General features: G+C 39.9%; 1 protein-coding gene across 1 annotated transcript in view; it reads right to left on the reverse strand.

Annotated features, from left to right (window-relative positions):
- Window positions 1-7,736: 7,736 nt before the first annotated feature.
- The window catches only part of Asb15 (ankyrin repeat and SOCS box containing 15), a 28,580-nt gene continuing 12,716 nt past the window's right edge, over window positions 7,737-23,600 (reverse strand). Inside the window, exons 2-10 of the mRNA XM_057782747.1 lie at window positions 23,453-23,561; window positions 21,666-21,718; window positions 21,447-21,578; window positions 19,721-19,879; window positions 16,443-16,688; window positions 14,656-14,827; window positions 12,519-13,089; window positions 11,608-11,761; window positions 7,737-8,339 (exon numbers count right to left, since the gene is read on the reverse strand). Of these exons, the coding sequence (XP_057638730.1) occupies window positions 8,182-8,339; window positions 11,608-11,761; window positions 12,519-13,089; window positions 14,656-14,827; window positions 16,443-16,688; window positions 19,721-19,879; window positions 21,447-21,578; window positions 21,666-21,718; window positions 23,453-23,559 (1,752 nt within the window). The 5' untranslated portion in view covers window positions 23,560-23,561 and the 3' untranslated portion in view covers window positions 7,737-8,181. The remainder of the gene's footprint in view (window positions 8,340-11,607; window positions 11,762-12,518; window positions 13,090-14,655; window positions 14,828-16,442; window positions 16,689-19,720; window positions 19,880-21,446; window positions 21,579-21,665; window positions 21,719-23,452; window positions 23,562-23,600) is intronic.

Raw genomic sequence — 23,600 nt, forward strand, 5'->3', positions numbered from 1 at the left:
TGTTCCTGCCTAGGCCCTGTGATGGAACTGCCCGTCAGTCCAATGTTAGAACTCAGACACTCCCAGTGCCCCGATTCAGATTACTAGACCGTCTCCTGATGAAAACAGCAAATCCCCAGACATCCCCACCACTCCCTAAGGTTATACAACATGGGCTGTTGAGGTCAAATCAGTCTGCTCTTCCTCTTCCTACACCTCTCTTCCCATAAGAAGCCCCTTTCTTCCCTTGACAATAACAGATGATGAGGACTTCATAAAACCAGAGAAGATGGGAGGTTTTTATGTGCTAGGCTCAAAAGTTCTGTGCTGAGCTTTTATCCTGTGAATCTTCTCAAAATACTGAGAGATGCTAGCATACACGGCTCCAGCATAGGCTTGAATGTTCTCAGATGTCATCCTGACAGCGTGTAGTCCTATTCCTTAAAATTAACCTTTTTACTTTTGCACCTTAAGCGCTAATTCTGTCACTGGAAAATAATAACAAGTGAATGCAGGTTTCTCATGTACCTATTTTATGTATGTGTAATGGCTGATATGCTTATTGCTTGTTCAGAATCTAGAAACTAGTTATGTGTAAAGCGTATTATTATATACTGGTTCAGTGTCTGTCTTAATGATCAGATAGATGTATTTGCATGATTCATCTAAGAGTGCTAAAGCAGTTCATATTTTGAAAATGTTTGTTAGTTGACAAAATTCCATTCATTTATTGATGAGATAGAACATGCTGTTTTAAAATATGTATTATAATTATAGAATGATTAGATTGAGGGAATGAGCATATGTATTGTCTCACATACTTATCTTTTTTTATGGTGAGACTATCTAATGTAACATGAGCGGGCTGGGCCTGTTGGGGGTTTCTGTCCCGCCTGGTACCCCACAGCCAGCAAGCCCCAAATAAAATCACACAGAGATCTCTATCAGTTATAAAGCTGATTGGCCCATTAGGTCAGGCTACTTATTAGCTCTTATCACTTATATTAACCCATTATTCTGATCTATGTTAGCCATGTGCCTCAGTACCTTTCACAGCAGGGCAGATCACATGTTGCTGGAATCAACTTCCTCCTTCCCAGAATTCTCCTGTTCTCATTGCATCATTTCTACTTCCTGTCTGGTTTTCCTGACTCCAATTCCTGCCTGGGCCAATCAGCGTTTATTTAACACATGATTGACAGATTACAGACAATTCTCCTGCAATCTAAAGTCTTTTTCTTTCTCTTTTTTTTGGGAGGTTTTGGTGAGGGGAGAGGATTTGTTCTAGTTTATGGTTTGAGAGAATGTTGGGGAAGGATTGAGGGCAGGCAATATAGCGGGAGTACACAGGAACTGGTTACATTGGGTCAGCAGTCAGGAAACAGACACAGGTTAGGAAAGTGAACCTGGTTATGAAGTTTCAAGGTTCCCTCATATTTCCTCTAGCACAGTCTCACCTCCTAAAACTTCAATCACCTTCAAAATAGCAACACCAGCTGTTTAAATGTGTGTTCAAATATACGAGTGTTCAAGGACATGAACCTGTGAGGTACATTTTATATTCAAATTATAGCATTCTATCCCTTCCCCCATTGGCTATGTCCATCTCATCCTACAAAATGTATTTAGTGATATTTAGCCTTACAACTCTGATACAGTTTGAAAGTCCAAGGCCTCTTCTAAAACTCAAGGTGATGTCTTAATTATGAACCCATGTTAAAAAAAAAATCACAAAACATGTCACATACATCCATCAAACAATGGCACAGAGTAAACATTGTCATTCCAAGAGGGAGGAAAGAGACACAACAAGGAGAGATCACACTAAAGGAAGACAGCAACCCAGAAAGGAAAGTACCAGGCATTGCAGCTCCTGGTACAGGTCATGGGGTAACATCTGGGCACTAATGGGCTTAGGCAGTCCTTCTACAACTAGTTTGTTTGCGTCCTACATGGCCTTCCTCAGACTAGCTCCACTTGACACTTTTTTTTCCTCAGGAGATATTCAAATTTCTGGCATCTCCAGTATCCTAGAGACTCCACAGTAGCTTAGGCTGTATATCTACAGCTCTACACCAGCCTGCTCAAGAGTTCTTGTAGAGAATCCAACCTTGCTACATATTGTCTGGTCTCAAAGGCCTTCTGAAGTTGGAAGTAAGCTTACATGGCCCCCTAACTCTTGCATCTTGTGGGCCTGTAAATACAACACTGCATCAAGTTTTAGTGCCAGTTGAAGTCATATGTGAATCTCTTAGATCATAGCCACAGTCATTAAAATCTGTAACAATTGCATCTACCACACTGTCTTTAACTTAGGTTCAAGTATCTTTCCTTATCAAACACCACATTTTTCCTATCTTTCTGTTCTATTTGCTTGCCATAATCTGGCAAGAAGAAGCGAGTACAAACTATGCCACAGCATGGATATTATGCTGTATTCTTCTGCCAAAATACATAGTTTATTACTTTTTAATTTAGAGTCACTGAAAATTTTAAGACATGGGCAGAATGCAGTCTGATGCTTTGCCATAATATCATCAATGATCTCTATTCAAGGTCTTGATGTCATCCTTCATTTTCCTGTGAAAAGTCATGAGCAAGTTCGCATTACCTGTCTTTTGTTGACATTCCAGCTTTCAGGTTGTCATTAGAATCAACACTCTTGCGTGTTCTTGCATGTGTTTAGTCTGAAGTTCTAAACTTCCTCACTTCTACAAACTAGTTCAGAAAGTCTATGACCCACCTCAACAGCTTTAGAAAAGCAATGGCTCAACTACCTGGCACCAATTTTCTGTAATGGTTGTTTTACTAATTGATGTGACCCAGATACCAAACAAACATAAATTTGCGGGATGCAGAATTGATTTCACTCATGTTTGAAGAGATACACCCCCTCAAAGTGGAGAAAGCATGGTGGCAGGTTGCTTTATGAAAGATGAGTGTGGAGCTGAGCCTCTTCTGCAGTCCAGCATAGTAGAAAAAGGCGTGGCAATGGATGGTTTCATGGATGAAGAGTGTGCAGATAGGAGATGAGTGAGCAGGTAGGGACAACTCTTCTCATATCTCAGCAGAACAAGAAGCAGAACTCTTCCAGTAGTTTTTACATTGTGATGGCTAATCCTTGTTGTCAACTTGTCTGGATTTAGAATCACTTAGAAGACATACCTCTGGGTATGCCTATGAGGGCATTTCTAGAGAGGATTAATGAAGGAGGGAAGACCCACCCTAATGTGTGTGGTATTACCCCATGGGCTAGGGATCTAGACTCAGTGAACAAGCCAAAGGAAAGCCAGATGGGTACCAACTAAGTTTCAATATTCCGTTTCCTTATTCAGCCAAATGTGAGAAAACAGCCTCATGCTCTTATGGCTATGCCTCTTCCATCACAGTGAATTGGACCCTCTCAAACCACGAGCCTAAATAAACTCTTCAATCCTTAGGTTGCCTGCTTCCAAATATTCCATTAGAAAAAGGAGAAAAGTAATTCACATGCAAATATACACTGCATTTGTTATTAGTGACAGTCACCATGTTTGTATAAACATTTAAAAATTATTCATGTCTGATAATTGGTATCATTTGATTGAAATATATCCAATGTCCTATCTTACCTAACAATTTATGGTAACTCCTATTTTCTGCTTCTGTTTTGTCTTTTGGGGTTCTGCATATAAGTGTTGGAGGAAGGCCCACTTGTTCATCCCAGCCGCCCAGAACCGAAATAATCACACAGAAACTATATTAATTAAATCACGGCCTGGCCTATTAGCTCTAGCTTCTTATTGGCTAACTCTTACATCTTAGTTTAACCCGTCTCCATTAATCTGTGCATCACCACGAGGTCATGGCCTACCAGCAAAGTTTCAGCACATCTATCTCAGGCAGTAGCAGTTCCATGGTGTCCCTCGACTCAGCCCTTCTTTCCCCCAGCATCCAGTCCAGTACTCCCTGCCTAGCTCTGCTCTGCCTGCCCTGCTCTGCTATAGGCTAAAGCAGTTCTTTATTCATTAATGGTGATCACAGCATACAGAGGGAAATCCCTCATCAAGTGAGATCTTGTGATTTCTATCTTTCTGTGCCTGGAATATTGTACTTAAGGTAACGCATGCTTCATCCAAAGTACATGTTCTAGTATCATATACATGTACTGGTTAGTTTTGGTAAACTTGTCATAAACTAGAGTCATTTCCGAAGATGAACTGTCAACTGAGAAGATGCCTCCATGAGATTAGCCTCTAGGCAAGTCTGTGAGCCATTTTTTTTTTATTATAGATTGATCTAGATTATAGATCACTTTAGGTGGTGCCACCTCTGGATAAATGTTCCTGGATGACATACATACAGACTGAGCAACCCATGGAGAACAAGCCAGTTAACAGCACTGTTGTAATCTGCTAGCCTGGCCTGTCACCTGGGTACCCTGTCCCTTTAAGAGACAAGCCCCACCCATTTTTACTGAGCCAAGCTGGTCTCCAGACTCCTCTCCAGCCTGTGCTGTTCCTGAATGCCTATACTCTCTCTTCCTCCCCTGCCTCTCTCTCAGCCCTTCTTCTGGATAGGTAGCTTCTACCTCTCTCCTTTATCTCTTCTCCTCTTCCTTGATTCCCTCCCCTTCCCTTTCTCCTACATAACCCACTAAATAATCTCTATACCCCAACTCTCTCTGTATGGCATATCTATCTGTCTCTCACCAAGGGGACCTGCCAATGCCCCTCCTAGGGATCGCCCCTTGTGGGACAGGCCTCGGCTCACCAGCAATATAAGTTATAACAAGAACCCGTCCATGGCTTCTTCATCGGTTCCTGCCTGACTTCCCTGGATGATGGGCTACTAGCTGTAAGAAACCATTTTCTCCTGAAGCTGCTTTTGGTCATGGTGTTTTATCACAACAATTAAACCTTAACTAAGACAATATGACATTGCAATAGTATGATACAGTAGAGTGTGTGTATGTACAGAAGTGTTACATTAAGTGCACATATATCCTACACATGTACTATAATGCATTTATGTGTATATACATGTGTAATGTTAATATTTTAATGAATAAGTTGAAGTAGATATATTTTTTTTATTTATTTTAAAAAATTTGTGATTTGGGAGGTAGGTGCATACACAAGAGTAATGGGACTTAAAACTCAAATTTTGATAGGAATTTCTAGTCAATGGGATTATTAAAAAGATTAAGTATTTTCTGTCATGACTCTTGTATTTTTCATGCTGGCTGATGCATATATTGATATTTTAAAAAATCCCGCATTGAAGGCTGAGTTGCATATTTCAATAATTCTTTCCTCATCTTCTGCATTGTCTTTTCCACATGGAAATATGTCATATAATGTTAAAATGATTAAACCAAATTCTTCAAGAAGAACAAGGTTTCAAGTATGACTTGACTGCAGCCTATAGAAAAATTAACTCCAAACCCACTCGGCGGGGAGATCATTTCCACTCTTTTCCACCCGGGTTCTCTGAATGACTCTAACAAGAGCTAGAGTGACCAAAACAGCCCCAAGCAGCTTGGCAGCATGGGGAGACGGCACCTACACTTCGTCAGTGCACACTGGGGACATTGGCACCACTGTAGCATGCTTGGCTGCTTAGCCTGTCCGTGGGGAGTAGCTGTTGCCCTCTTCCAGATAAAGTGACATGGGAGGGTATACACGGTCCTTGTTAGGAATTCTTTCTTCTTTCCACCTGGCTCTCCTCAAAACAGAAACACTGTCGGAAAGGTCCAAATTGTAACAAGTTTCAGATACAGCATCATTTCTAATTCTTAGGAAAAATTCTGTTCTTTTGAAAAGTCAAGGCAATAACCTTAAAAACCTTACCATGTGCACCCAGTTTATATCTTTATATCCAAATAGTTCTTGCATTTATTTACCCCAAATACATATAATATCTGAAGTGTCAAACAGCAGACTTACAGCTTCGGTTCTATTTTTCATTTATTTAAAGCAGTATTTATAAGAATAAATTTTAAACACAATGAAGAAAGCAGTACAAAAATTATGAACTCTTATACATGAAACATCACAGTTCAAAGTAAATATATTATGATATGATTTGTATTAAAAATACTCAAGGAAATACAATACAGTAGAGCCATAACCCTAAGGATACAGATTTCTTTCCAGACCTACTTATTTTTCAAAGATAACTGAAAGCAAATGCATGTCAGAAAATTTACAAACTAGTGAGATATTACTACCAAGAAAATATTCCCTCTCACAACAAAATAAATGTAAAAAATACACTATTAAAATGTAAGAATAATCAATTTAAAAAATTACATTACTAAGTGTACACATCCAAGTCAGAGATTCAAACCTCTCGTTTCACCGTGAAGTCACTGATTATTTCTGTCTAGTTCTTGCATAACATTCACATTCTAGAGAATGTGTTTGGCTCTGAGCACACACTGGAAAACAAAGCGGACATGGTCCTGCCCTCATGGAGCTTCCAGTCTAGTGTGACGTAGCTGAGTACAATACCATATGAGCAGCTCTGGGCAGGGGCTTCCATCCAGAGGGAGCAACAGCTGAGCCAAGCTATGCAGTGTAGCAGTGGGAGAGGGGCAAGGAAAAAGAGATCTTCAGGTAGAGGGTGAGGGAAACATAAAGGTCCTGAGGTTTATAGTGATTCCCATCAAAGGGATCCTAAGACTTGGGGACCACAGTGAAGTTTAGCGTGTCACTGTAGAGATGATAACAGTGTGGCCAGTCTTCCAAAGCTAATGTCAATCCATTTTAACAACTGAGGGGACCGCCATCTTGTTGTCTAGCATTCTAAGGAATTACCCCTCTTAAAAATGAAATGGTGATTATAGATGGACCTTGTTTTTTATTAATAAAACCATAAAGCCTGGGGGATCTGCTCTAGAAGACATGGCTACAATGACTCTGCTGAGTGGGAGGGGAGATGCAGAGAGGCTAAAGAGAAAGGAGATAGGTAAGCAGGGAGGCCATGTGACAATTCAAGATTTATAGCTCACAATAATGGGAGTGATATTCTGCAAGGGAATGAACTATGGTTAAGTCTCTGAAAGGTCATCCTGGAATGCTGTGTGTAGACTCTGGAAGACAAAGGCAGGCGAGCCAGAGAAACAGTAATGTCTTGTCTCAGGAAAAGGAAGACTACAGTCAGATGGAGAGTGGAATTTGTGGGACTGGGCAAGAAATGGTGGCATTACGAGAGAAACTCAATGGCAGGTAGTGAGCTGGCACACTGGGTGAGCCGAGTGAGAAAATGCCAGGTGAGGGGAGTGCGGGTCAAGACCGATGCCAGATCTTTTTCTCCTGCAAAGAGAACTGATTGTGCTGCTGTCGAACTGCAGAAGGTGCCGAGGAAGTGTTTAGTGAAGGGAGGATTTGGAGACATGTTGAACTGAAGCTATCTGTGTGTTTCGATGTCCATTATGTCAATGTTTGCCACTGTCAGACCTGAAGCACAGGAGACAGAAGGTTGAACTGCATCTGTAAACGCTATAGTCCCCAGCAATAGGATCACAACCGTGAATGGAGTTTCCCAGAGCGCACGTCTCTAGAGGACTGGAGGGAGACGGACACGTAGCAGAGACACAGGCCAGGAGAAGGCCTGAGAGGAGATAGAGCGACATATCTGTATGACGAAAACCAAGAAAGGAACAGGAAATGGAGTTAGATGCTACAAGAATCAACAGGAAGAGGGAGTGAAAGTTGTTTTTCAAATTGAACAACAAGGAAGTTGTTAGGGGACCTGAGCCAAGGAGTAGCAGGCTGGGGGTGGGGGTGGGGAAGCCAGGTTACAGGGTGAGCCTGCAAGTACCCAGCAGCTTTTCTAGAACAGTGGTTCTAACAATAGAACAGGTCGGCAGCTGGCAGATAGATGTGTGTGGGGCTTTAAGAAAGTGGTTATTTGCTTTTTAGCCTAGACTCTCAGTCATTGACATTCAACTGGTAGGGAGGGTTTGAAGACTTGTAACAACTGAAGACAGTCAGTAGAAGTTCAAACACAGGATATTGCTTGTCTTAGGAACCTGAAAGTCTTTAGGAGTGTACATGTTCTTCCCATAGGGATACGACACAACTACCAGATTCTCCATGGATTTAAATACCCTTAAGAATACAAAACGATCTCAATGACTTCTCTAGGGGAACCACATTTGAAAACACTTTAAGAATCACATTTTAAAATATCATTTAAAAGTGATATTAACTTTAGCTATTGTCCATAGAGATCATATTCTTTAAATAACAAGTATCTTCGAATCGCTGCCGGCAGAGGAAGCTTCTCCATGGAGGCTGGCTGGCAGAGTCGCTGCAGTCCCATAAGTCTGCGAATTTTCAAGCGGCACAGGTGCTTGAGGGAGCAAGGATTCTCTAAGAGAAATGGGAAACAGGCAGGGAATTAAGACGTTCTACTGGCTTTACGTTTGAGATACAGGTTGTTTCAGAGCACCCTGAGCAATGGTTTCTGAAAGAGCAAACCGTTAGCAGCTGATGATTCTGACCTCAATTTACATTTTGGTGAAGTCCTCCAGCCCTTTCCTCCAGATTCCAGCTCCAAGAGGATGGGAATTCCATCTGCGGCTGTGCCAGGAGCCAAGCCCGGCTCCCGATGGCCGTCCAACTACAGTTTGTTAAAAGACGGATTTGATTTTCAAAAGCAAATGGTCACACATCTCTCTTTTTTAAATAACTGCATATTACACAGACAGATTACTTTACTTCCTCTCTTTTCTGCTAGTCTTTCTGAGGAATATCAGTAAAACATCACTAGATGATTTCATAAGTCACTCACAATTCATTCTTTGACTGGTTTCCAGTGTCTGCTACACACCAGATACTAACATTTATGTATCTGATGATATGTAAATCTAATTTTTCAAATTCTTACTTTATGTTAGAATTAAGCACTGATGTTTTATGCTGACAAAAAGAACCGGTGAAGGGGCAGCATAGCCCAAGTACACACAAGCAAATGCTGGTTCTGGGCTCAGTCAGCTGGGATTAAGATCCTGCCTGTGTTATTTTGTGTGACCTTGCACAAGTGTCTTAACCCATATAATTAGTATTCTCATTTATGTCAGATGGACAGCAATAATATCTCCTGCATAGTATTGTCTGAGGCTAAATATTTCATGTAAACAGCTAGATAAATCTTGATACCCTGGATCATAACATTCAATAAATATTATGGGAGAGGGAAGACAGCTCAGTAGGTAGTATGTTTGCCGTGTGAGCTTAAAGACTTGAGTTGTATCCCAGAACCCATGGGAAAATTCAGACGTGGTGTGCCTGCTTATAATCTCAATACTAGGGAGGCAGAAACAGGAAGATCCTTGAAGTGCCCTGACTGGCCAGCCTCCCTAGTCAGAAAGGCTCAGAAGGATGGCATCGGATGCTGACTTCTGGTCTCCATACGCACACACACATTCACTTATGCTGCCACCCTGCCATACTCATGTGGGTGCACACACACACACATACACACACACACAGACCAAAAGAAACGTTAGGGGCAATCCACTTCAATGATGAAAATCATTCCATCTTTGTTCTATATGATTATAAAATTTCAAATCACATTCTTCTAATATTAAAACAAAGTTAGCCTTGGTGGCATATGGAGTCAGCATTTGGAGGCCCAGACAGGAAGGTTACAGGTTTGAGAGCAACCTGAGATACATATATAAATTATGACATTTTCTATAAACTCGAGGTGAAAATACCATCACCAAAATATGTACCCTCCCCCCTTTTAATCAAAGAGGCTTTTTATTTTGTCCCTTAACAAACCAACTACCTTTCTATAACTGAAGGAACCCTGACATCCAGTGGTTTACCAGGCTCACAGCAACTAGCCAACAAGCTGGCTGCAGAAAGAAACCACGGAAACAACAGAAAAGCTCCCTGACTTCACCATTACCCGGAGTATCTTTCTAAAATCATCACAAATAGGAATTCAATTGCAATAAAAGCACCTGGACCATTAATTCTCATTTCCTGGCAAAGTCCATGCTCCTTATGACAGAAATAACAGTGATTATGGCAGGAAAAGATGAGTTAGCAAGCAATATAAACAAGGCTCAAATCCTTGCTTTGTATTCCCCGGGCCCAAAACTTTGGAAAACAATTTATGATGTAGTGGTGTTTTCATTTTGAAATAGTCAAACCATTTAAGCCTTTTGGGTTTGAAATTTTTAAACATGAGACTACCTACAAACATGCATAGTTTCATAAGGTACAAATGTCAAGCAGATGTGCAGCTTTTGCTAACCTCTCAGGTTATGAAATAGAACTTTGTCAGCCACAGAGGATGCTTGCACAGCCTTGCCAGCCTTCATTCTTCCTTCTCTCGTAAACCACCATGGCTCTTACTTTGGAAGTTTCCTCATCTAAGCAATCTGTCCCCACACTAATTATATGATGGAAAATCTGTGACCTTCCTGCCTTGGCCTCCAAATACTGGGATTGCAGGCACATGCCACCAAGGCTAACTTTGTTCTAGTATTCAAAGAACGTAATTTAAAATTTTATAATCAAGTAGAAGAAAAATGGGGTCACTTTCATCACTGAAGTGAACCACTCCTAACATTTCTTTCTGTTGTGTGTATGTGTGTTTGTGTGTGTGTGTGTGTGCACGTGCCCACATGAGTGTGGCAGTGTGACAGTGCAGACGAATGTGTATGTGCGTAGGTAGGCCAGAAGACAGCATCAGATGCCATTCCTCCGGGGCATTCCTGTAACTGAAGGATTAAAACGTTAGCAATATCCTTTAAAAAATCTTTTGATCTTCAAGCTCTTTTTCTATCCATTTCCTATCACGTCATTTAATCATTGAGGAACCCAAATGCCCATGTTTTCTCATGGCTGGAATGTATTGCCATGGTATAGTTCCACGTCCCATTGGATCCTCTATTCTTAGAAAGGTGGTAGCTGATCCACAGATTGATCACTCTTATGTCTGATCTCTTTGGCAATTAATTTATCCCAATTGGGACCTTCATAGTATGATACTGACAGTTGCCAAGGTGTAATGAACACATCCATTCATTTAATCAGGGTAGATAATGGTAGCTATGTTAATTTATACTTATTAGTTGAGACATGTTCATGAAGACTTTTTGCTCATATATTCTGATTATTTGTGGCATGTGTCATATAAACAAGGCAGAAAAAATTGTCAAGTGTTTTTAACAATTTTCAACATCATTGGTTTTCTATAATCCCTTTGAAAAGATCATTTTCAGGTGTTAAGACATTTTGAACATGTCTTATGTTACTCATAGAAACAACTGTGTTTTTGAACTTTCAGTGGTCTTGTTCGGTCACTGAATCACATTGGCTCCTGGACTCTGTTGCCCCAGTTCTGGTAGTCACTGAGTTTCTTGGCTGCCGGTGAGAGTAGATACTCCAGCTCATTCTCATGTGTTTCCTCCCTCAGATCGGAAGTCATCATTTATTATTTCTTTCCTTTTGCAGGAATTGGTATTTCCACACCAAATTTGGTGTGTGAAGGATCCTCAGGACGACTATGGTCACTGCTAATTGCAAGCTCTTCTAAGGCTAGAAGCACACAGTCACATTCACAACCACACATATGTAAACAAAGATAATTTAAAGTCAAGGAAACTTTCATTTTTACCTATTATTTGGCGGATTTCTGGCCACTCTCTCTGTACTTCGAGTGCAGACTTCAGTTTAGCACACAGAGGGACGTAATCCATGTAATCTATTAGTACACGGACGATGCTGCCCACCAGGTGCTTCAGCCATGGAACTGTAATAAACTCACAGAACTGAGAAAATTGATAACGGTTAATTTAGTGATACGTCAAATATCCCATACACACACTCAGCATTGCTATGAAAAGTTACTCTTCATCTTTTTACAGGAAGGAAAATATTCCTGTTTGTGAAGAACAGAACTGAAAAAGAGATACCACAATTATTTTATTGAACTAATAAGACTAAGTGCATGTTCAGGGCTCTCTTTGGAGTAGAGAGACCATGACATGGAAGACCCAAGCCCTTTTCCCTCTAGCCCCAATGTCCCATCAACTGGACACGAGTGAATAATTGCATACATTTTAAAGTGGCTTGGCACTCTCTTTCCAATCCAAGGAAAGAAACACCCTTATTTCCTGACCCACTCTATGCTTCTCTGTCTACAGTAATAAGTCAAAAATAAGAAGTATATAAATTAAAATTGATTTTAGTAGCATCTTTAAATGAGTAAAATTTTATGAATTAAACTATAGATTATATATTTTACTTAGAACATGGAACACTCTCCAGAACAGAGTATACATTGGGCTATAAAACAACCATCATACCTTTAATACCAAAGTCATTCACTGGTATTTAATACCACAATGGTATATATCTAGGAATCAGTAACAGGAAGACATGCAGAAGTTTTATAAATAAATAAAAGTTAAGCAACATACTCTTGATCAACTGGGGGGAGGTTTCAAAAAAACCAAAACTTGAAGATTATTGAGACATACATGAGTTAGGATACCAACCCAAAATGAAGAAAAGAATGCAACTCACTGGGTTATCTTTTATTACACATGATGTCCACCCTGGCAGTCCCTCTTCCTCTATCTCTGACCACACGAATGAATTTCCAAAGATGTCTCCATGCATGCACTCAAAGCACAGCTCCACTTGGTAGCCATTATTCAGCAGGAGTCTCAGCATGACCTCGTCATTTAGGGCATACTGGATGGCGCTGGGGAAGCGAGTGTCATTCACATGCATAAAATAACAGTTGACATTAGCCCCGTAGGAGAGAAGCAGCCGGACAATTTCATGGCTGTTGGCCCTCACGGCCACAAGTAGACAGTTGAGGGGATCTAAGTTGGGGTCTGCCCCTGCAGCCAGAAGGACTTCGGTGCAGTGAATGTCATTGTTAGAGACAGCAAAATAAAGCGCGGTCTTTCTCTCATCGTCGTAGCTCTGAGAAATGTGATCAGCAAGCAGGGCGTTGACATCAAAACCATTATCAATCAGTAGTTCCAGGCACTGGGCGTTTTGTCCATCTGCTGCTGAGTGGATTGGACTTAGGCCACTTTTCCGGATTGCATGTTTGGATGTTACTGGGATGAGATATTTCAGAGCCCTAGAGCAAAGAAACCACTCCATAAACATCCCATTGCATAAAAAAAAAAAGTGAAATAATTAACAAAATTTTCTCATTAGAGAAGTGAGTTCAGTTTGTTTAGTTGTCCATAATTCCTCTATATAACTCTATATGGACCTTTTAGTATTCGCAAGTCAAGAGACTCCTGTTTAATCTAATGTAATTTATCTGAGTTTTGATTAGTTTCCCATCCTAAAAATTCTCAAAGAAGATCAGGATCTTACATGTTTGGGTCTAGGCTTGAGTCCTCAGGACTTTCCTTACTTTAGAGTTTTGTCTCTTAACAATAAAACTTGTGTAGTCAATAGGTGTGATTGCAAAAATGCCAGAGAGTAGGTTCCTCTGATATCAGAGAAACACACTGCATAAACCTGACCACTAGAAACTGTGCAGTGTTGGCAAATGATCTTGAACACCATAAATATAACCCTTTAATTTAAAGATGAACAATAGAAAGACTTAAGAGGGAACATGACCTACTTGAGGTCAGAAGCTCTATACAGAAGGAAGGGATAGAGTTTTAATTTTTTGATTCTCTTAATTCTTTCTTTTTCATTGATTCCGAAGCCATCTATTAATTTTGCCCATGTACATCTTGACTCCTATACAGTTCACAAGTGAATTTTTGTGAAACGAAGAATCTTAATATTCAGTCAAACTTCCTTCCATCCCGATGAAATAACTGACCCTGGCTCGTGTTTCTAAATACATGTGATGAATACTTGTGAATTTCACACTTCACTAACCATCTAGGCATTCCTGAGGGCCACAAGCAAGGATAACTTGATCTCCTGTGCCTAATTCAGAGCTATCATGTGTGAATTTATGAACGCTGGGAGTAAATCCAGGTAGACTTTAACAACATGTCACTTCACGTCAATTATGGTCCCTTAACTTTGCCAGTGTGGCCACCAGATATAAGAAAGCCTAGCTACTTCAAACTTTTTGAACTTATGAGATGTTGTTAATTTCTTAAAACCATTGTCTCTTGGTGAACAGTTTAACATTGTGATTCTAGACTTCTGTCACTGTGTCGGTTATGACATACTTTATGATTGAAATGTCTACCCAACTGTTTGTGTGGGGAAAAGAAATTTAAATTTATAATGAATCTTTTGTATACAATAATACATTTACCATTATAGTATTATGTATAGCCTGGCAATGCTAGGAATTAACTGGAATAAATCACAGTATTACTACAAATTCTAATCCTCAGTCAATGGTAAAATATTTAGAAACTTTCGAGCCATTTGTCGAATCATTTTTGTTTTTTAACACAGAAAGACATTCTTGCCAGTTGGTGAAGATTTCTCATGTACAATTTTATTTCTCTATAAGGAATACTTTTTATTAAAAGAATAGAATAAATTCATTCGGTAGAAATCAAGATTATAGAATGAAAGAGGAAAAGCTATCAAATCAGTTCTAAGCACTGAAATATAAAATGTGTGAATATTTCCCTTTGAGATTTGGGGAATAGCATATACTGTGAGATTGTATTATATACACAACCTAAAGGGGTCACCTCAATATCTTACTCACAGATAATGTCCCTCATAGGCAGCTCGGTGTATTGGAAGATGCCCTGCTCTGTTGGGCACGTTGCTGTTTCCTCCATAGTCCAGCAGGAGAGAAATGCAGTCTGGGTTTCCACCTCCTGCTGCCTCGAATAACACAGATGCCCCATCGTCCGCCAAAGCAAACACATCCCCACCTGGTGGTGTAAAGCACGTGGCTTAGCCGGCTGTGTGGTGTTAAGTTAGTGTGTTAAAGTCATCTGTTATCCCTTCTCGGTTAAAGCTTTGCAATATAGAATTTTGACCATCTATGTTTGTCTTCTGTTTGTTGGTTGTTGTTTTTTTTTTTTTTAAATAGTTTCAATAACAGTTAAGCCACATGTTTCCTTTTATTAAACTTTCAGGGATAGGGAGTCACAAACTCCCTACGAATAAAAACAAAAACATGAGTGAACGCGAGTCAGCTTCCACGATGGGAGCATGCTTCCAGAAATAGGATCATGAGACTTTAGTTTGATGACAACACTCTTTCAATCCAACAAATATTTATGGATACCCATGAAGTATGGCTGCTGCGTGTGGCCCTATGCTGAACTGACCTGACTAAAGGAGCTGAAAGAGAAAATGAAGATGTAACAAGAGGACACATAGTATATGACACTGGGGTGACAGCTTTAGTGGGATCAGCTTAATAGGGGAGAGGGTCATCTTTGATTATGGATCTGATAATCCATATTATCTTCATGAATTGGGATGGGGTTTTAGCGTGTCTCAATTTCACTGTCTGTAAACTAGTGTTGCATTTTCTAGGAGTTATGTGATAATTAAGTGACTTTGGGAAGCACAAAAATGCCAGTTTTCACCCATGCAAGGTCCTTTGGGGATTGTGCGGTTCACTTATAGATTAAGAATCTGGGGTCTGGGCACTTAAGTAGACAAGGGTCTCATAAAGAGTAGGTGGAGCTAGGAGCTAGGCATTGAGCTTCTTCGTTCCTGACTGTACAGTTGAAGCACTATGAAGTCTTGGGGATCGGGAATAACACCATCTGTTGAAGAGACTTAGTAAAGAATTTATGAGAATGTCTCAGGAGATTGACTGAATTTTGCTAAATATTATTCAAAATGAGAGCAAGGATCTCACCTAAATTGAGGCAGAGAAAACACGCATATTCTAGTTTCCTAAAGTGGGGCACACAGGATTGGAATAGTAAAGTATAAGTAAATAGTAAAGTAAATCTGAAAAGCAATTCTAAATAAGGCATTTTGAGTAGAATGCATCATTGAGTCTGTAGTTGAGGGATGGGGACGAAGTTGTAGTACATAGTATGGATTCTCTGACAGGCAGAATGGAAACCTGGAGAATAGTTAGCAAAAGTGCACATGATCTGGGGAAGTTGGGAAGGACCTGACCAAGATGACAGACAGATAGCAACATGAAAACAAGATAGACCTTGGTACTTTGCAACCAATTGGGTTTGGGAAAGAAAGTAATAGATTTAGAGGCAGATCCAACCTCTCAGTCCCAGTTAAGAGAGATGACACCAACAAGCGGAAAATGAGGAAGAATTCAGCAAAGACGACAGAAAAGCCCTTCCCACTAAATCTATATGGAAACTAGACTGTCTGGAAAAAGCAATTAGGGCTGATCATGCAGATCTCTGCAGGTCATAATCAAAAGGGCTTCAACAGGGCTTGGGGGTTGATGAGGGGCTAGGACTTAAAGCCTCACCCATTTAAACTCAGGAGAGAAAGAGTGCATGGGTAGCAAAAAGGAGAGTCTGAGATCAGGACAGGATAACTCATTTCACATACCTTTGTGGATCAGATGCTCTAACACATCATAGTGACCATACTCAGCAGCAACCCCTAAAGGCGTGACTCCAAACCCATCTCTCAGGTGCACATTGCCTCCGTGGCTCAGCAGTAGGGCTATGATGTCTTTCCGGCCTTGCTTAGCTGCTTCATGCATTGCTGACCATCGCTTGACACAGGGTTGGTCAAGGCTGGTGTTGGATTTAATCAGCGCTGATACCATGTCATAGGAGCCCTTTTTTATAGCTTGAAATAATTTTAAAGAAGAACAGGAATATTACCATGAAGTTGCTGTATCAACGTGAGCACTTAATGTGGAATTAAACTAATATCAAAATAGATATAAGTTAATCCATTTCTTCTGTAAAAGGGTATATGATTTCTCTTTCTCAGACCCTAATTTGTACTTGTGAAGTTTAAGTCTTCAAGACTCAGAGTGGGGTAAGATCTTCATGAAAAATGTTCATCATCAAGATAGAAAGTTTTGTGAACTCATTCCAAACCTTAACCTCTTTTCAAAAAAAATGGGAACAACAAAAAGGTTAAATAATGTATAGTAACCATTTAGTATAGTACCCAGTATAAAATATGACAAATTATTCTTAGTATCAGTATCATTTTGGATTCTGGTGCTCCATATATAAATATTTATCAGATTTGCCCCCTGTAGAAACACGTATTATCTTCCCCACCAAAGATAGTATTTGTCAACAGAGTGTCCTTCAGTCAGCAGGTGAAGAACTGGACCATGCTCCTGTAGGGAGGTGACATTCATCTCCTCCTCCTACTGCACCGTGTGTTGATAACTGTCCATAACTAATTGTGGTGTGTTACCTCATCCTAGCTGCTATCACTGCAGAGAGGACTGAACCTGATTCTATCTTAGTGCCACTGTTTAAGGGATTTTTTGGGGGAAGAAAACCTCACAGTAATGAGGCTCTTCCCTTTAGGATGCTGCCCTTTTTTCTGCATCATGCGTGAAACACACGAGTAGTGAGATTTTTACTCCTTCATGAAAACAACAGTGTATGCAGGGAATCTTCAACTGAAAGTAATTTTTAAAAATTCATATTTTCACTTCTTAATTAATACTTTGGAAGAATGTATTATTTCACAGAAACAATAATGTTAATGGTGGAGAATCATTCTTCACAGGCAATCCATAAAAATAGTCTAAATCATGGTTCTCAACCTGTGGGTCACGACCCCTTTAGGGGTCACATATCAAATATCCTGCAGGTCAGATACTTACATTACAATTCATACAGTAGTAAAATTATAGTTATGAGGTATGAATGAAATAATTTTATACTTGGGGGTCAACAAAACATGAGGAGTTATATTAAAGGGTCACAGCATCAGGAAGATTGAGAACCACTGGTCTAAACTAACAACCAATTGAAGTATTTAAATCCATAAGGCACATTATTAGTTTAATACAGTTGATAATAAGGGACAAACTTATATATACAGTTTTATGCTTAGTCTTTTATGTATACTTTACATATATGTTCATATATGGAATTTGAAAACCACCGATTTAGAATTGCTCAGTATTACTTAAGATTTTCTTGGAAACTTGTGGTTTTCTGGCTTTCCATTTTCTAATTTGTCATTTTCTGCATATATAAATGATTTTTATAGTAGCTCCAAGTGATTTTTCTGACTCATAAAGCGCACAGAGAAGGAAGTTCCGAGATATCTGGGTACGGACTGGGAAAGTAAAAGAGGAAACAGCCGAGGAGGGTGTGCTTCGATTTGAGAGAAAGGAACTCACACTTGAGAAAGAAGTGACATGAAGTGCTGTGTGGATGCGGAAAGTCAAGGAGGGTGGAGGTCAGTAGATCCGAGAACCCATGGAAACAGTTCCCAGAGCTTCTTTCCCTCCCAGGCCTGGGTAAGGAAGACTACTAAGCAGAAGAAAGGTGACACCATATCCCTCAGATGAGCAGAGAGTCCATCCAAGAGCAGAAAAACCCTAATAAGTGTCAGATCACCACAAATCTGATACCTACCACTCAACAAGTAACACGACGATGATGTATAAAGAAAGCATTGCAGGTCAGCGCCAGATGGCTGGGTGTGAGGAGCAGCTCTCGGTAGAGTTAAGCTATTTTATTTTTGCCCATCTGAGCATACTTGGTGAATAGATACAAAGGTGAAGAATTAAGTCAAGAAGAATATTAAGAATGGAATTACATGGAACAAGGAACACTGGCCCTCTTATCTCTCCTTTGCAAGTTAATGAACCATGAGAGGCAAATTTCAAAGTAGCCCCAAAGCAAAACCGCTACACTGACGTGGATGATGCATTTCTTGTAAAACTTAAAAGTCCTGTTGATGACATCTCCATATTACTAAAGGCAGTTCATGGAAATAAGTCCCTGTAGAGTTTCTACAGTTGTGATGACATTTTACTCTCTTAATTTACTCTAAGTGTGTACCTTCATTGTAGCATCTACATTAACTTTTCCTCTTACATTTTAAGCCAAAGATTAATCAATATCTTTATATCCAGGGTGTCTAGCAGAGCATCTGGTTTTAGTATGACATCTCTTTCCCTGTGCAACCATCATATGTGAGCATGTGTGATAAGTCTCCCAGCCAAATATAAATCCACAGATCTCAAGTACCAAAGCCCAAATTCCTATTCCATTCTCGTGCCTCCAAGAAATGGCAATATTATCCCAGGTCACATACACACAGTCAGTCTAACCTCTTTCTTCTTCAGTCAGCAGATTCTCATTCAGCGTTTAGTAGAGGACATGACCCAGAGAAGCTGACGCATGGTAAGTTTCGATTGCCATTCTTCTTGCCCAGTGTCACCGCTGCAAACCCTTCCGGGCAGGCTCAGTGCCTCACTCAATCTCCTCTTTCCTTCAGTCTGGTTTAACTGTTCTGATGTGGAACGGGTGTCCACCATTTGCCACACCCTTCTTCTGAGAGCATATCACACACACAACCCTCCCTTTCAATTCTACCTGACCTGGAAGGTATTCCTTTAGACATGATGCCTTGCCACTGAACTAATTTATCTTCCTCTGGCTATCTGTGCTCTATATTTCTGAGTTAAACTCTGTGTCATCTTTCATGATACTCTTTGTGGGACAGGATAATGAAATTTATGGGCAGCTGAAATAGGGCTGGGAGCATGGAGGCGTGGCACCAGGGAAGGTATTCAGGCAACAGATTATAGCCAGTGTACCATGACTAAGGAACATTTGTTAAGTATTTACATTTGTTTCAAATTATAAAAAGTCTAGAAAAAAACAATTTACCGATCAGAAGAGGAGTCTCTCCTTTGTCATTTTTGGTGTTGGGCCAGACCCCTTTTTCTAGCAATGTCTTGACATTTTCCACCAGGCCAGCTTTGACTGCCAGAGTCAAGGGTGTTTCTCCATCACAAGTCTTGAATTCCCAAACTGTCTTATAGGATGCTGAGATGTGAAAGCATTTTGTTGAGAAGTTAAGAAACATATCTGCTTATGTGATTTTATGTAAATCAGAATCACCTAATACTATACACATAATATTGAGCAATGTAATTGGAAAATTGAAGGATAAGAGAATATACAATAAAAAGATTATCAAAGGCCAGAGAGAATTAGCAGACACACATAGACTTGCTAATCCAGTTGACAACTAAGAAACTAATACCTATGCTTCAACAAGTTTTTCCTTAAAATAGATCACTAATTCTCATTTCTGAATACACTGTCAATCAGTTCTCCAATCCTGTTAAATAGGTAAATGGAAATGAAATTGGTTTTTCAAATGGAGAATGTAAATGAGAAATATATTTGAATGAACGTCTCACTGTGTTACAGAAGAAATATCATAAATGCCATCTATATTTATTAGTTTAGTCATTTAATTCTCTAATTGGCTAATTATCAAATACTTCTCATCTCTCAAAGTACGGAAGCAACACTGAAGATTAAATAATAAGACATTTCATATGTTATATAAAATGCTGATGTGTGTAAAAACACTTAAACTATAATGTGTTAATTTATCACAGAGATTTTTTTAACTTTAGCCCATTTCCAGACAACATTTATTGCACCTGAGTTGTGTGCAGATGAAAATATTCTTCCATAGCCCCAAAGGTATCAACCAAGTTTCGAATGAGAGAAACAGATTTAGAATCTTCAACTGTTTTGCTAAATATAGTCTTGATCACATTGTGATGTTTTGGGTGACGAAAGACTGCGTATTTAACGACAGTCCCGTAAGATTACTGTAAAAGTCAGATGTGGTGGCTCATGCCTATGATCCTGATAACAGTCGTGAGAGGCGAGCAGGAGTTTTACTTCAGAATAAAGTCAGACTATTCTACAGTGAGACTCTGTTCAAAGTGTGAAAAATGACATCTAAAAGATTCCTGTTGCCTCGTATCACAGTAATGTTTCCATTACAAAAAGATTAATGTAATGTGAGGACAATTGTATTATTTGTTATAATACATAAATATATCCTTTTGTGGAAACTAGATCACGAATAGTTGAAGATGAAAGTTTTTTAATTAACTCTTAGAAATAGTTTATTTTTTTATTTCTCTATTCAGGTGTATGTGTGTGTGTCTATGTGTGCATGTGTCTGCTCAGGCCAGAAGGGGGCTCAGATCCCCTAGAGCTGGAGTTCCAGGTGGTTGTGAGCTGCCGGATGGGAACACTGGGGAAAAACTCAGGTCATCTGAAAGAGTTGCAGGTGCTCTTAACTGCTGAACCATCTCTCTAGTCCCTCAAATGTACTTTTAAAAGAAAAGTAACTTCCTATGTTAATCCACTAATTTGTAACCTGTGAAACACTTTTATCAGTCACGAGTGGCAGCGCTACCTTTCCACTGCCCTGTACCACATCCTTAGACTGAGTTGCAGATGCCACAAATTGTGCTAGTCTTTTGTTCTACTTTTTTATTTTTGCTTTTTATATTCGTTTGGAACTCACACGATATATACATTTCTTCTCTAGTTTTGTACAAAGGTTGTCCTGTTTTCTTACCGTCCAGAACAGTCTCAAGTATCTGCTGAATGGGTTGAACGACGGCTTCATGCAATGGGAACCATCCTTTCTCGTCAGCTTCATCCAGAGCGTATTTACATTGCACGTACTCCTGGAGCTCAAAAATGTGACCTACAGGAAACGTGCGGACCCGTTACCACTGGCCCTGACAAGGTGAACTTCCGGTTCCGCCTCGCTGTAGACCGCATGCCCACTCACCTTGCCTTATGGCCTCTACAAGCTTTCTGTTTTGGTCACTTAGTGGTACAAATCTAGCAGAGGAAAACAAGAAAAAAAACCAAGCCATATTTGTACTAGTAATGTATTTTAAGGATCTGAACAATAAAAGTGAGGTTTTATAAATATCTGCGATCATCAAAATTTGCAAGAAAATCGTATAGCTGATTTATTCCACTTTAAATTTCCCAGGAGTCAGGCAGAGAGGGTAATAGTGAAGAGAGCAAAACACCAGAATAAGAGGGGTTGGGAGGTCTCCCTAGATAATAGAAATGGAAGGAGTGGCTGGAGCCAGAGGCAAGGGCTCCGGTGCGGGCCCGACTTTGTGGCCCTGGGAAAGTCCATCAGCCCTTCTGGGTGTTGGTTTCTTCATCTGGACGGGGTTAAATAGGAAGATCGCTGAGACTTCTCAAACTTTCAACACTATGTGCTCGATAAAAGTTACTTGGCTCTTAGTAATTGCTGAGAGACACTTGGGAGTTTATGACACACAGGCATGTTAGAAGTATTTAATCAATTGATTAGTAGGTAGAACATTTACTGAATGTATGTCCAGTCAGTGGCCCAGCGGGTCATGAGTTAGCCTCACAAGGCAATTATCTGACACATGTACTTTTTAAATGGAAACAGGAGCCTCATAACAAAGGTGTTAGCTTTATTAAACAGGATCATCTGCTAACATTGTAGGGTTCTGAACGCCTTGTGGGGAGCTCTGGGGTTTTAAATTCTATCAAAGATTTCAGTACCATGAAAAAGTCAAAGACCAGAAATGTTCTGTAACATGCACACTTTTCAAAGTTAAAAGATTTATACAATCTGAAGAGAAGCCAGAGTATTATCACATGTTCACTTTCAAAAGTTCAAGAGCAGAAGATTGTACGACAAGTTAGCTGGCCAAGTGCTTCCTATGTAGGCATAAGGATCTGAGTTCAGATCACCAAATGTCTGTAATCCCAGCACTGGGGGCGGAGACAGGAGGATGCCTGGGGCTTGCCCAGTTAGGCAGTCTAGCTGAACTCATGTTCAGTGAGAGATCCTCTATTAAACAGAAAGGCAAGAAGAAGCCACTCAATATCGACCTCTGGCCTCCTCAGAGGAGTGTGCACTGTGCTCATGTGAGAGCAGGAACGAACACACGTGCACATGTATGCACACACACACATACACACGAGTATACTGCACACACAGCTCAAAGGCAATAATTTCATAGCAATGAACATACCCACAAGCACTACTAAGTTCCAGACTATAAAATCCTAAGCATGAAAACAGAACATAAAGGTAACTAAGGTCTACTTTTTTCATTATGTATCATGTATGACAGGTATTCATTTTAGCCGTTTAAGATTCTGGTGTTACTATGTTTGTAACATCAATTCCATGTCTGTTTTAATGTGCTTACTCACAAAGGTTAGCTGGCAAGATGGCAGAATGTATTGCATAAAACCTGTTTACATATAAATTTGTTCAGACTCTACACATTGTCTTTTTTAGCGGCACAATGATTTAGAATATAAGCAGTCTCTAAACAAATCCAGCTAGGAATTTCCCACTTGAAAAAATTTCCACTCTCTACATGAGATGCATATTTGTAGATCATATTATTAAAATATGTGCAAAGATGACATTTTAAAGCTGTTATACTTCATACCAGAAAAAGAGTATGTGTGCCGTGGGGGAAGCAAGTATTTTTATAGAGGAGGAGTGAGTCTCACAGCAAAATGACTGCCATGAGGAAATCTGTTGAGGGTAGTTGGTTGGAAGGCTACCTTTCAGGATGAAATACAGCCTGGCTTGCTTCAATGGATTCCTGAATGCAGAGTTGAACGTCATAACTTGCAAGATGGTCTTCATTAGGGTCATCATTAATATCCATATCTGCAAATAATTTTGAAAGAGGTAATTTCTTATACTCAA

Source organism: Chionomys nivalis, chromosome 1 (assembly GCF_950005125.1).
Source record: "Chionomys nivalis chromosome 1, mChiNiv1.1, whole genome shotgun sequence".
Taxonomy (NCBI): domain Eukaryota; kingdom Metazoa; phylum Chordata; class Mammalia; order Rodentia; family Cricetidae; genus Chionomys; species Chionomys nivalis.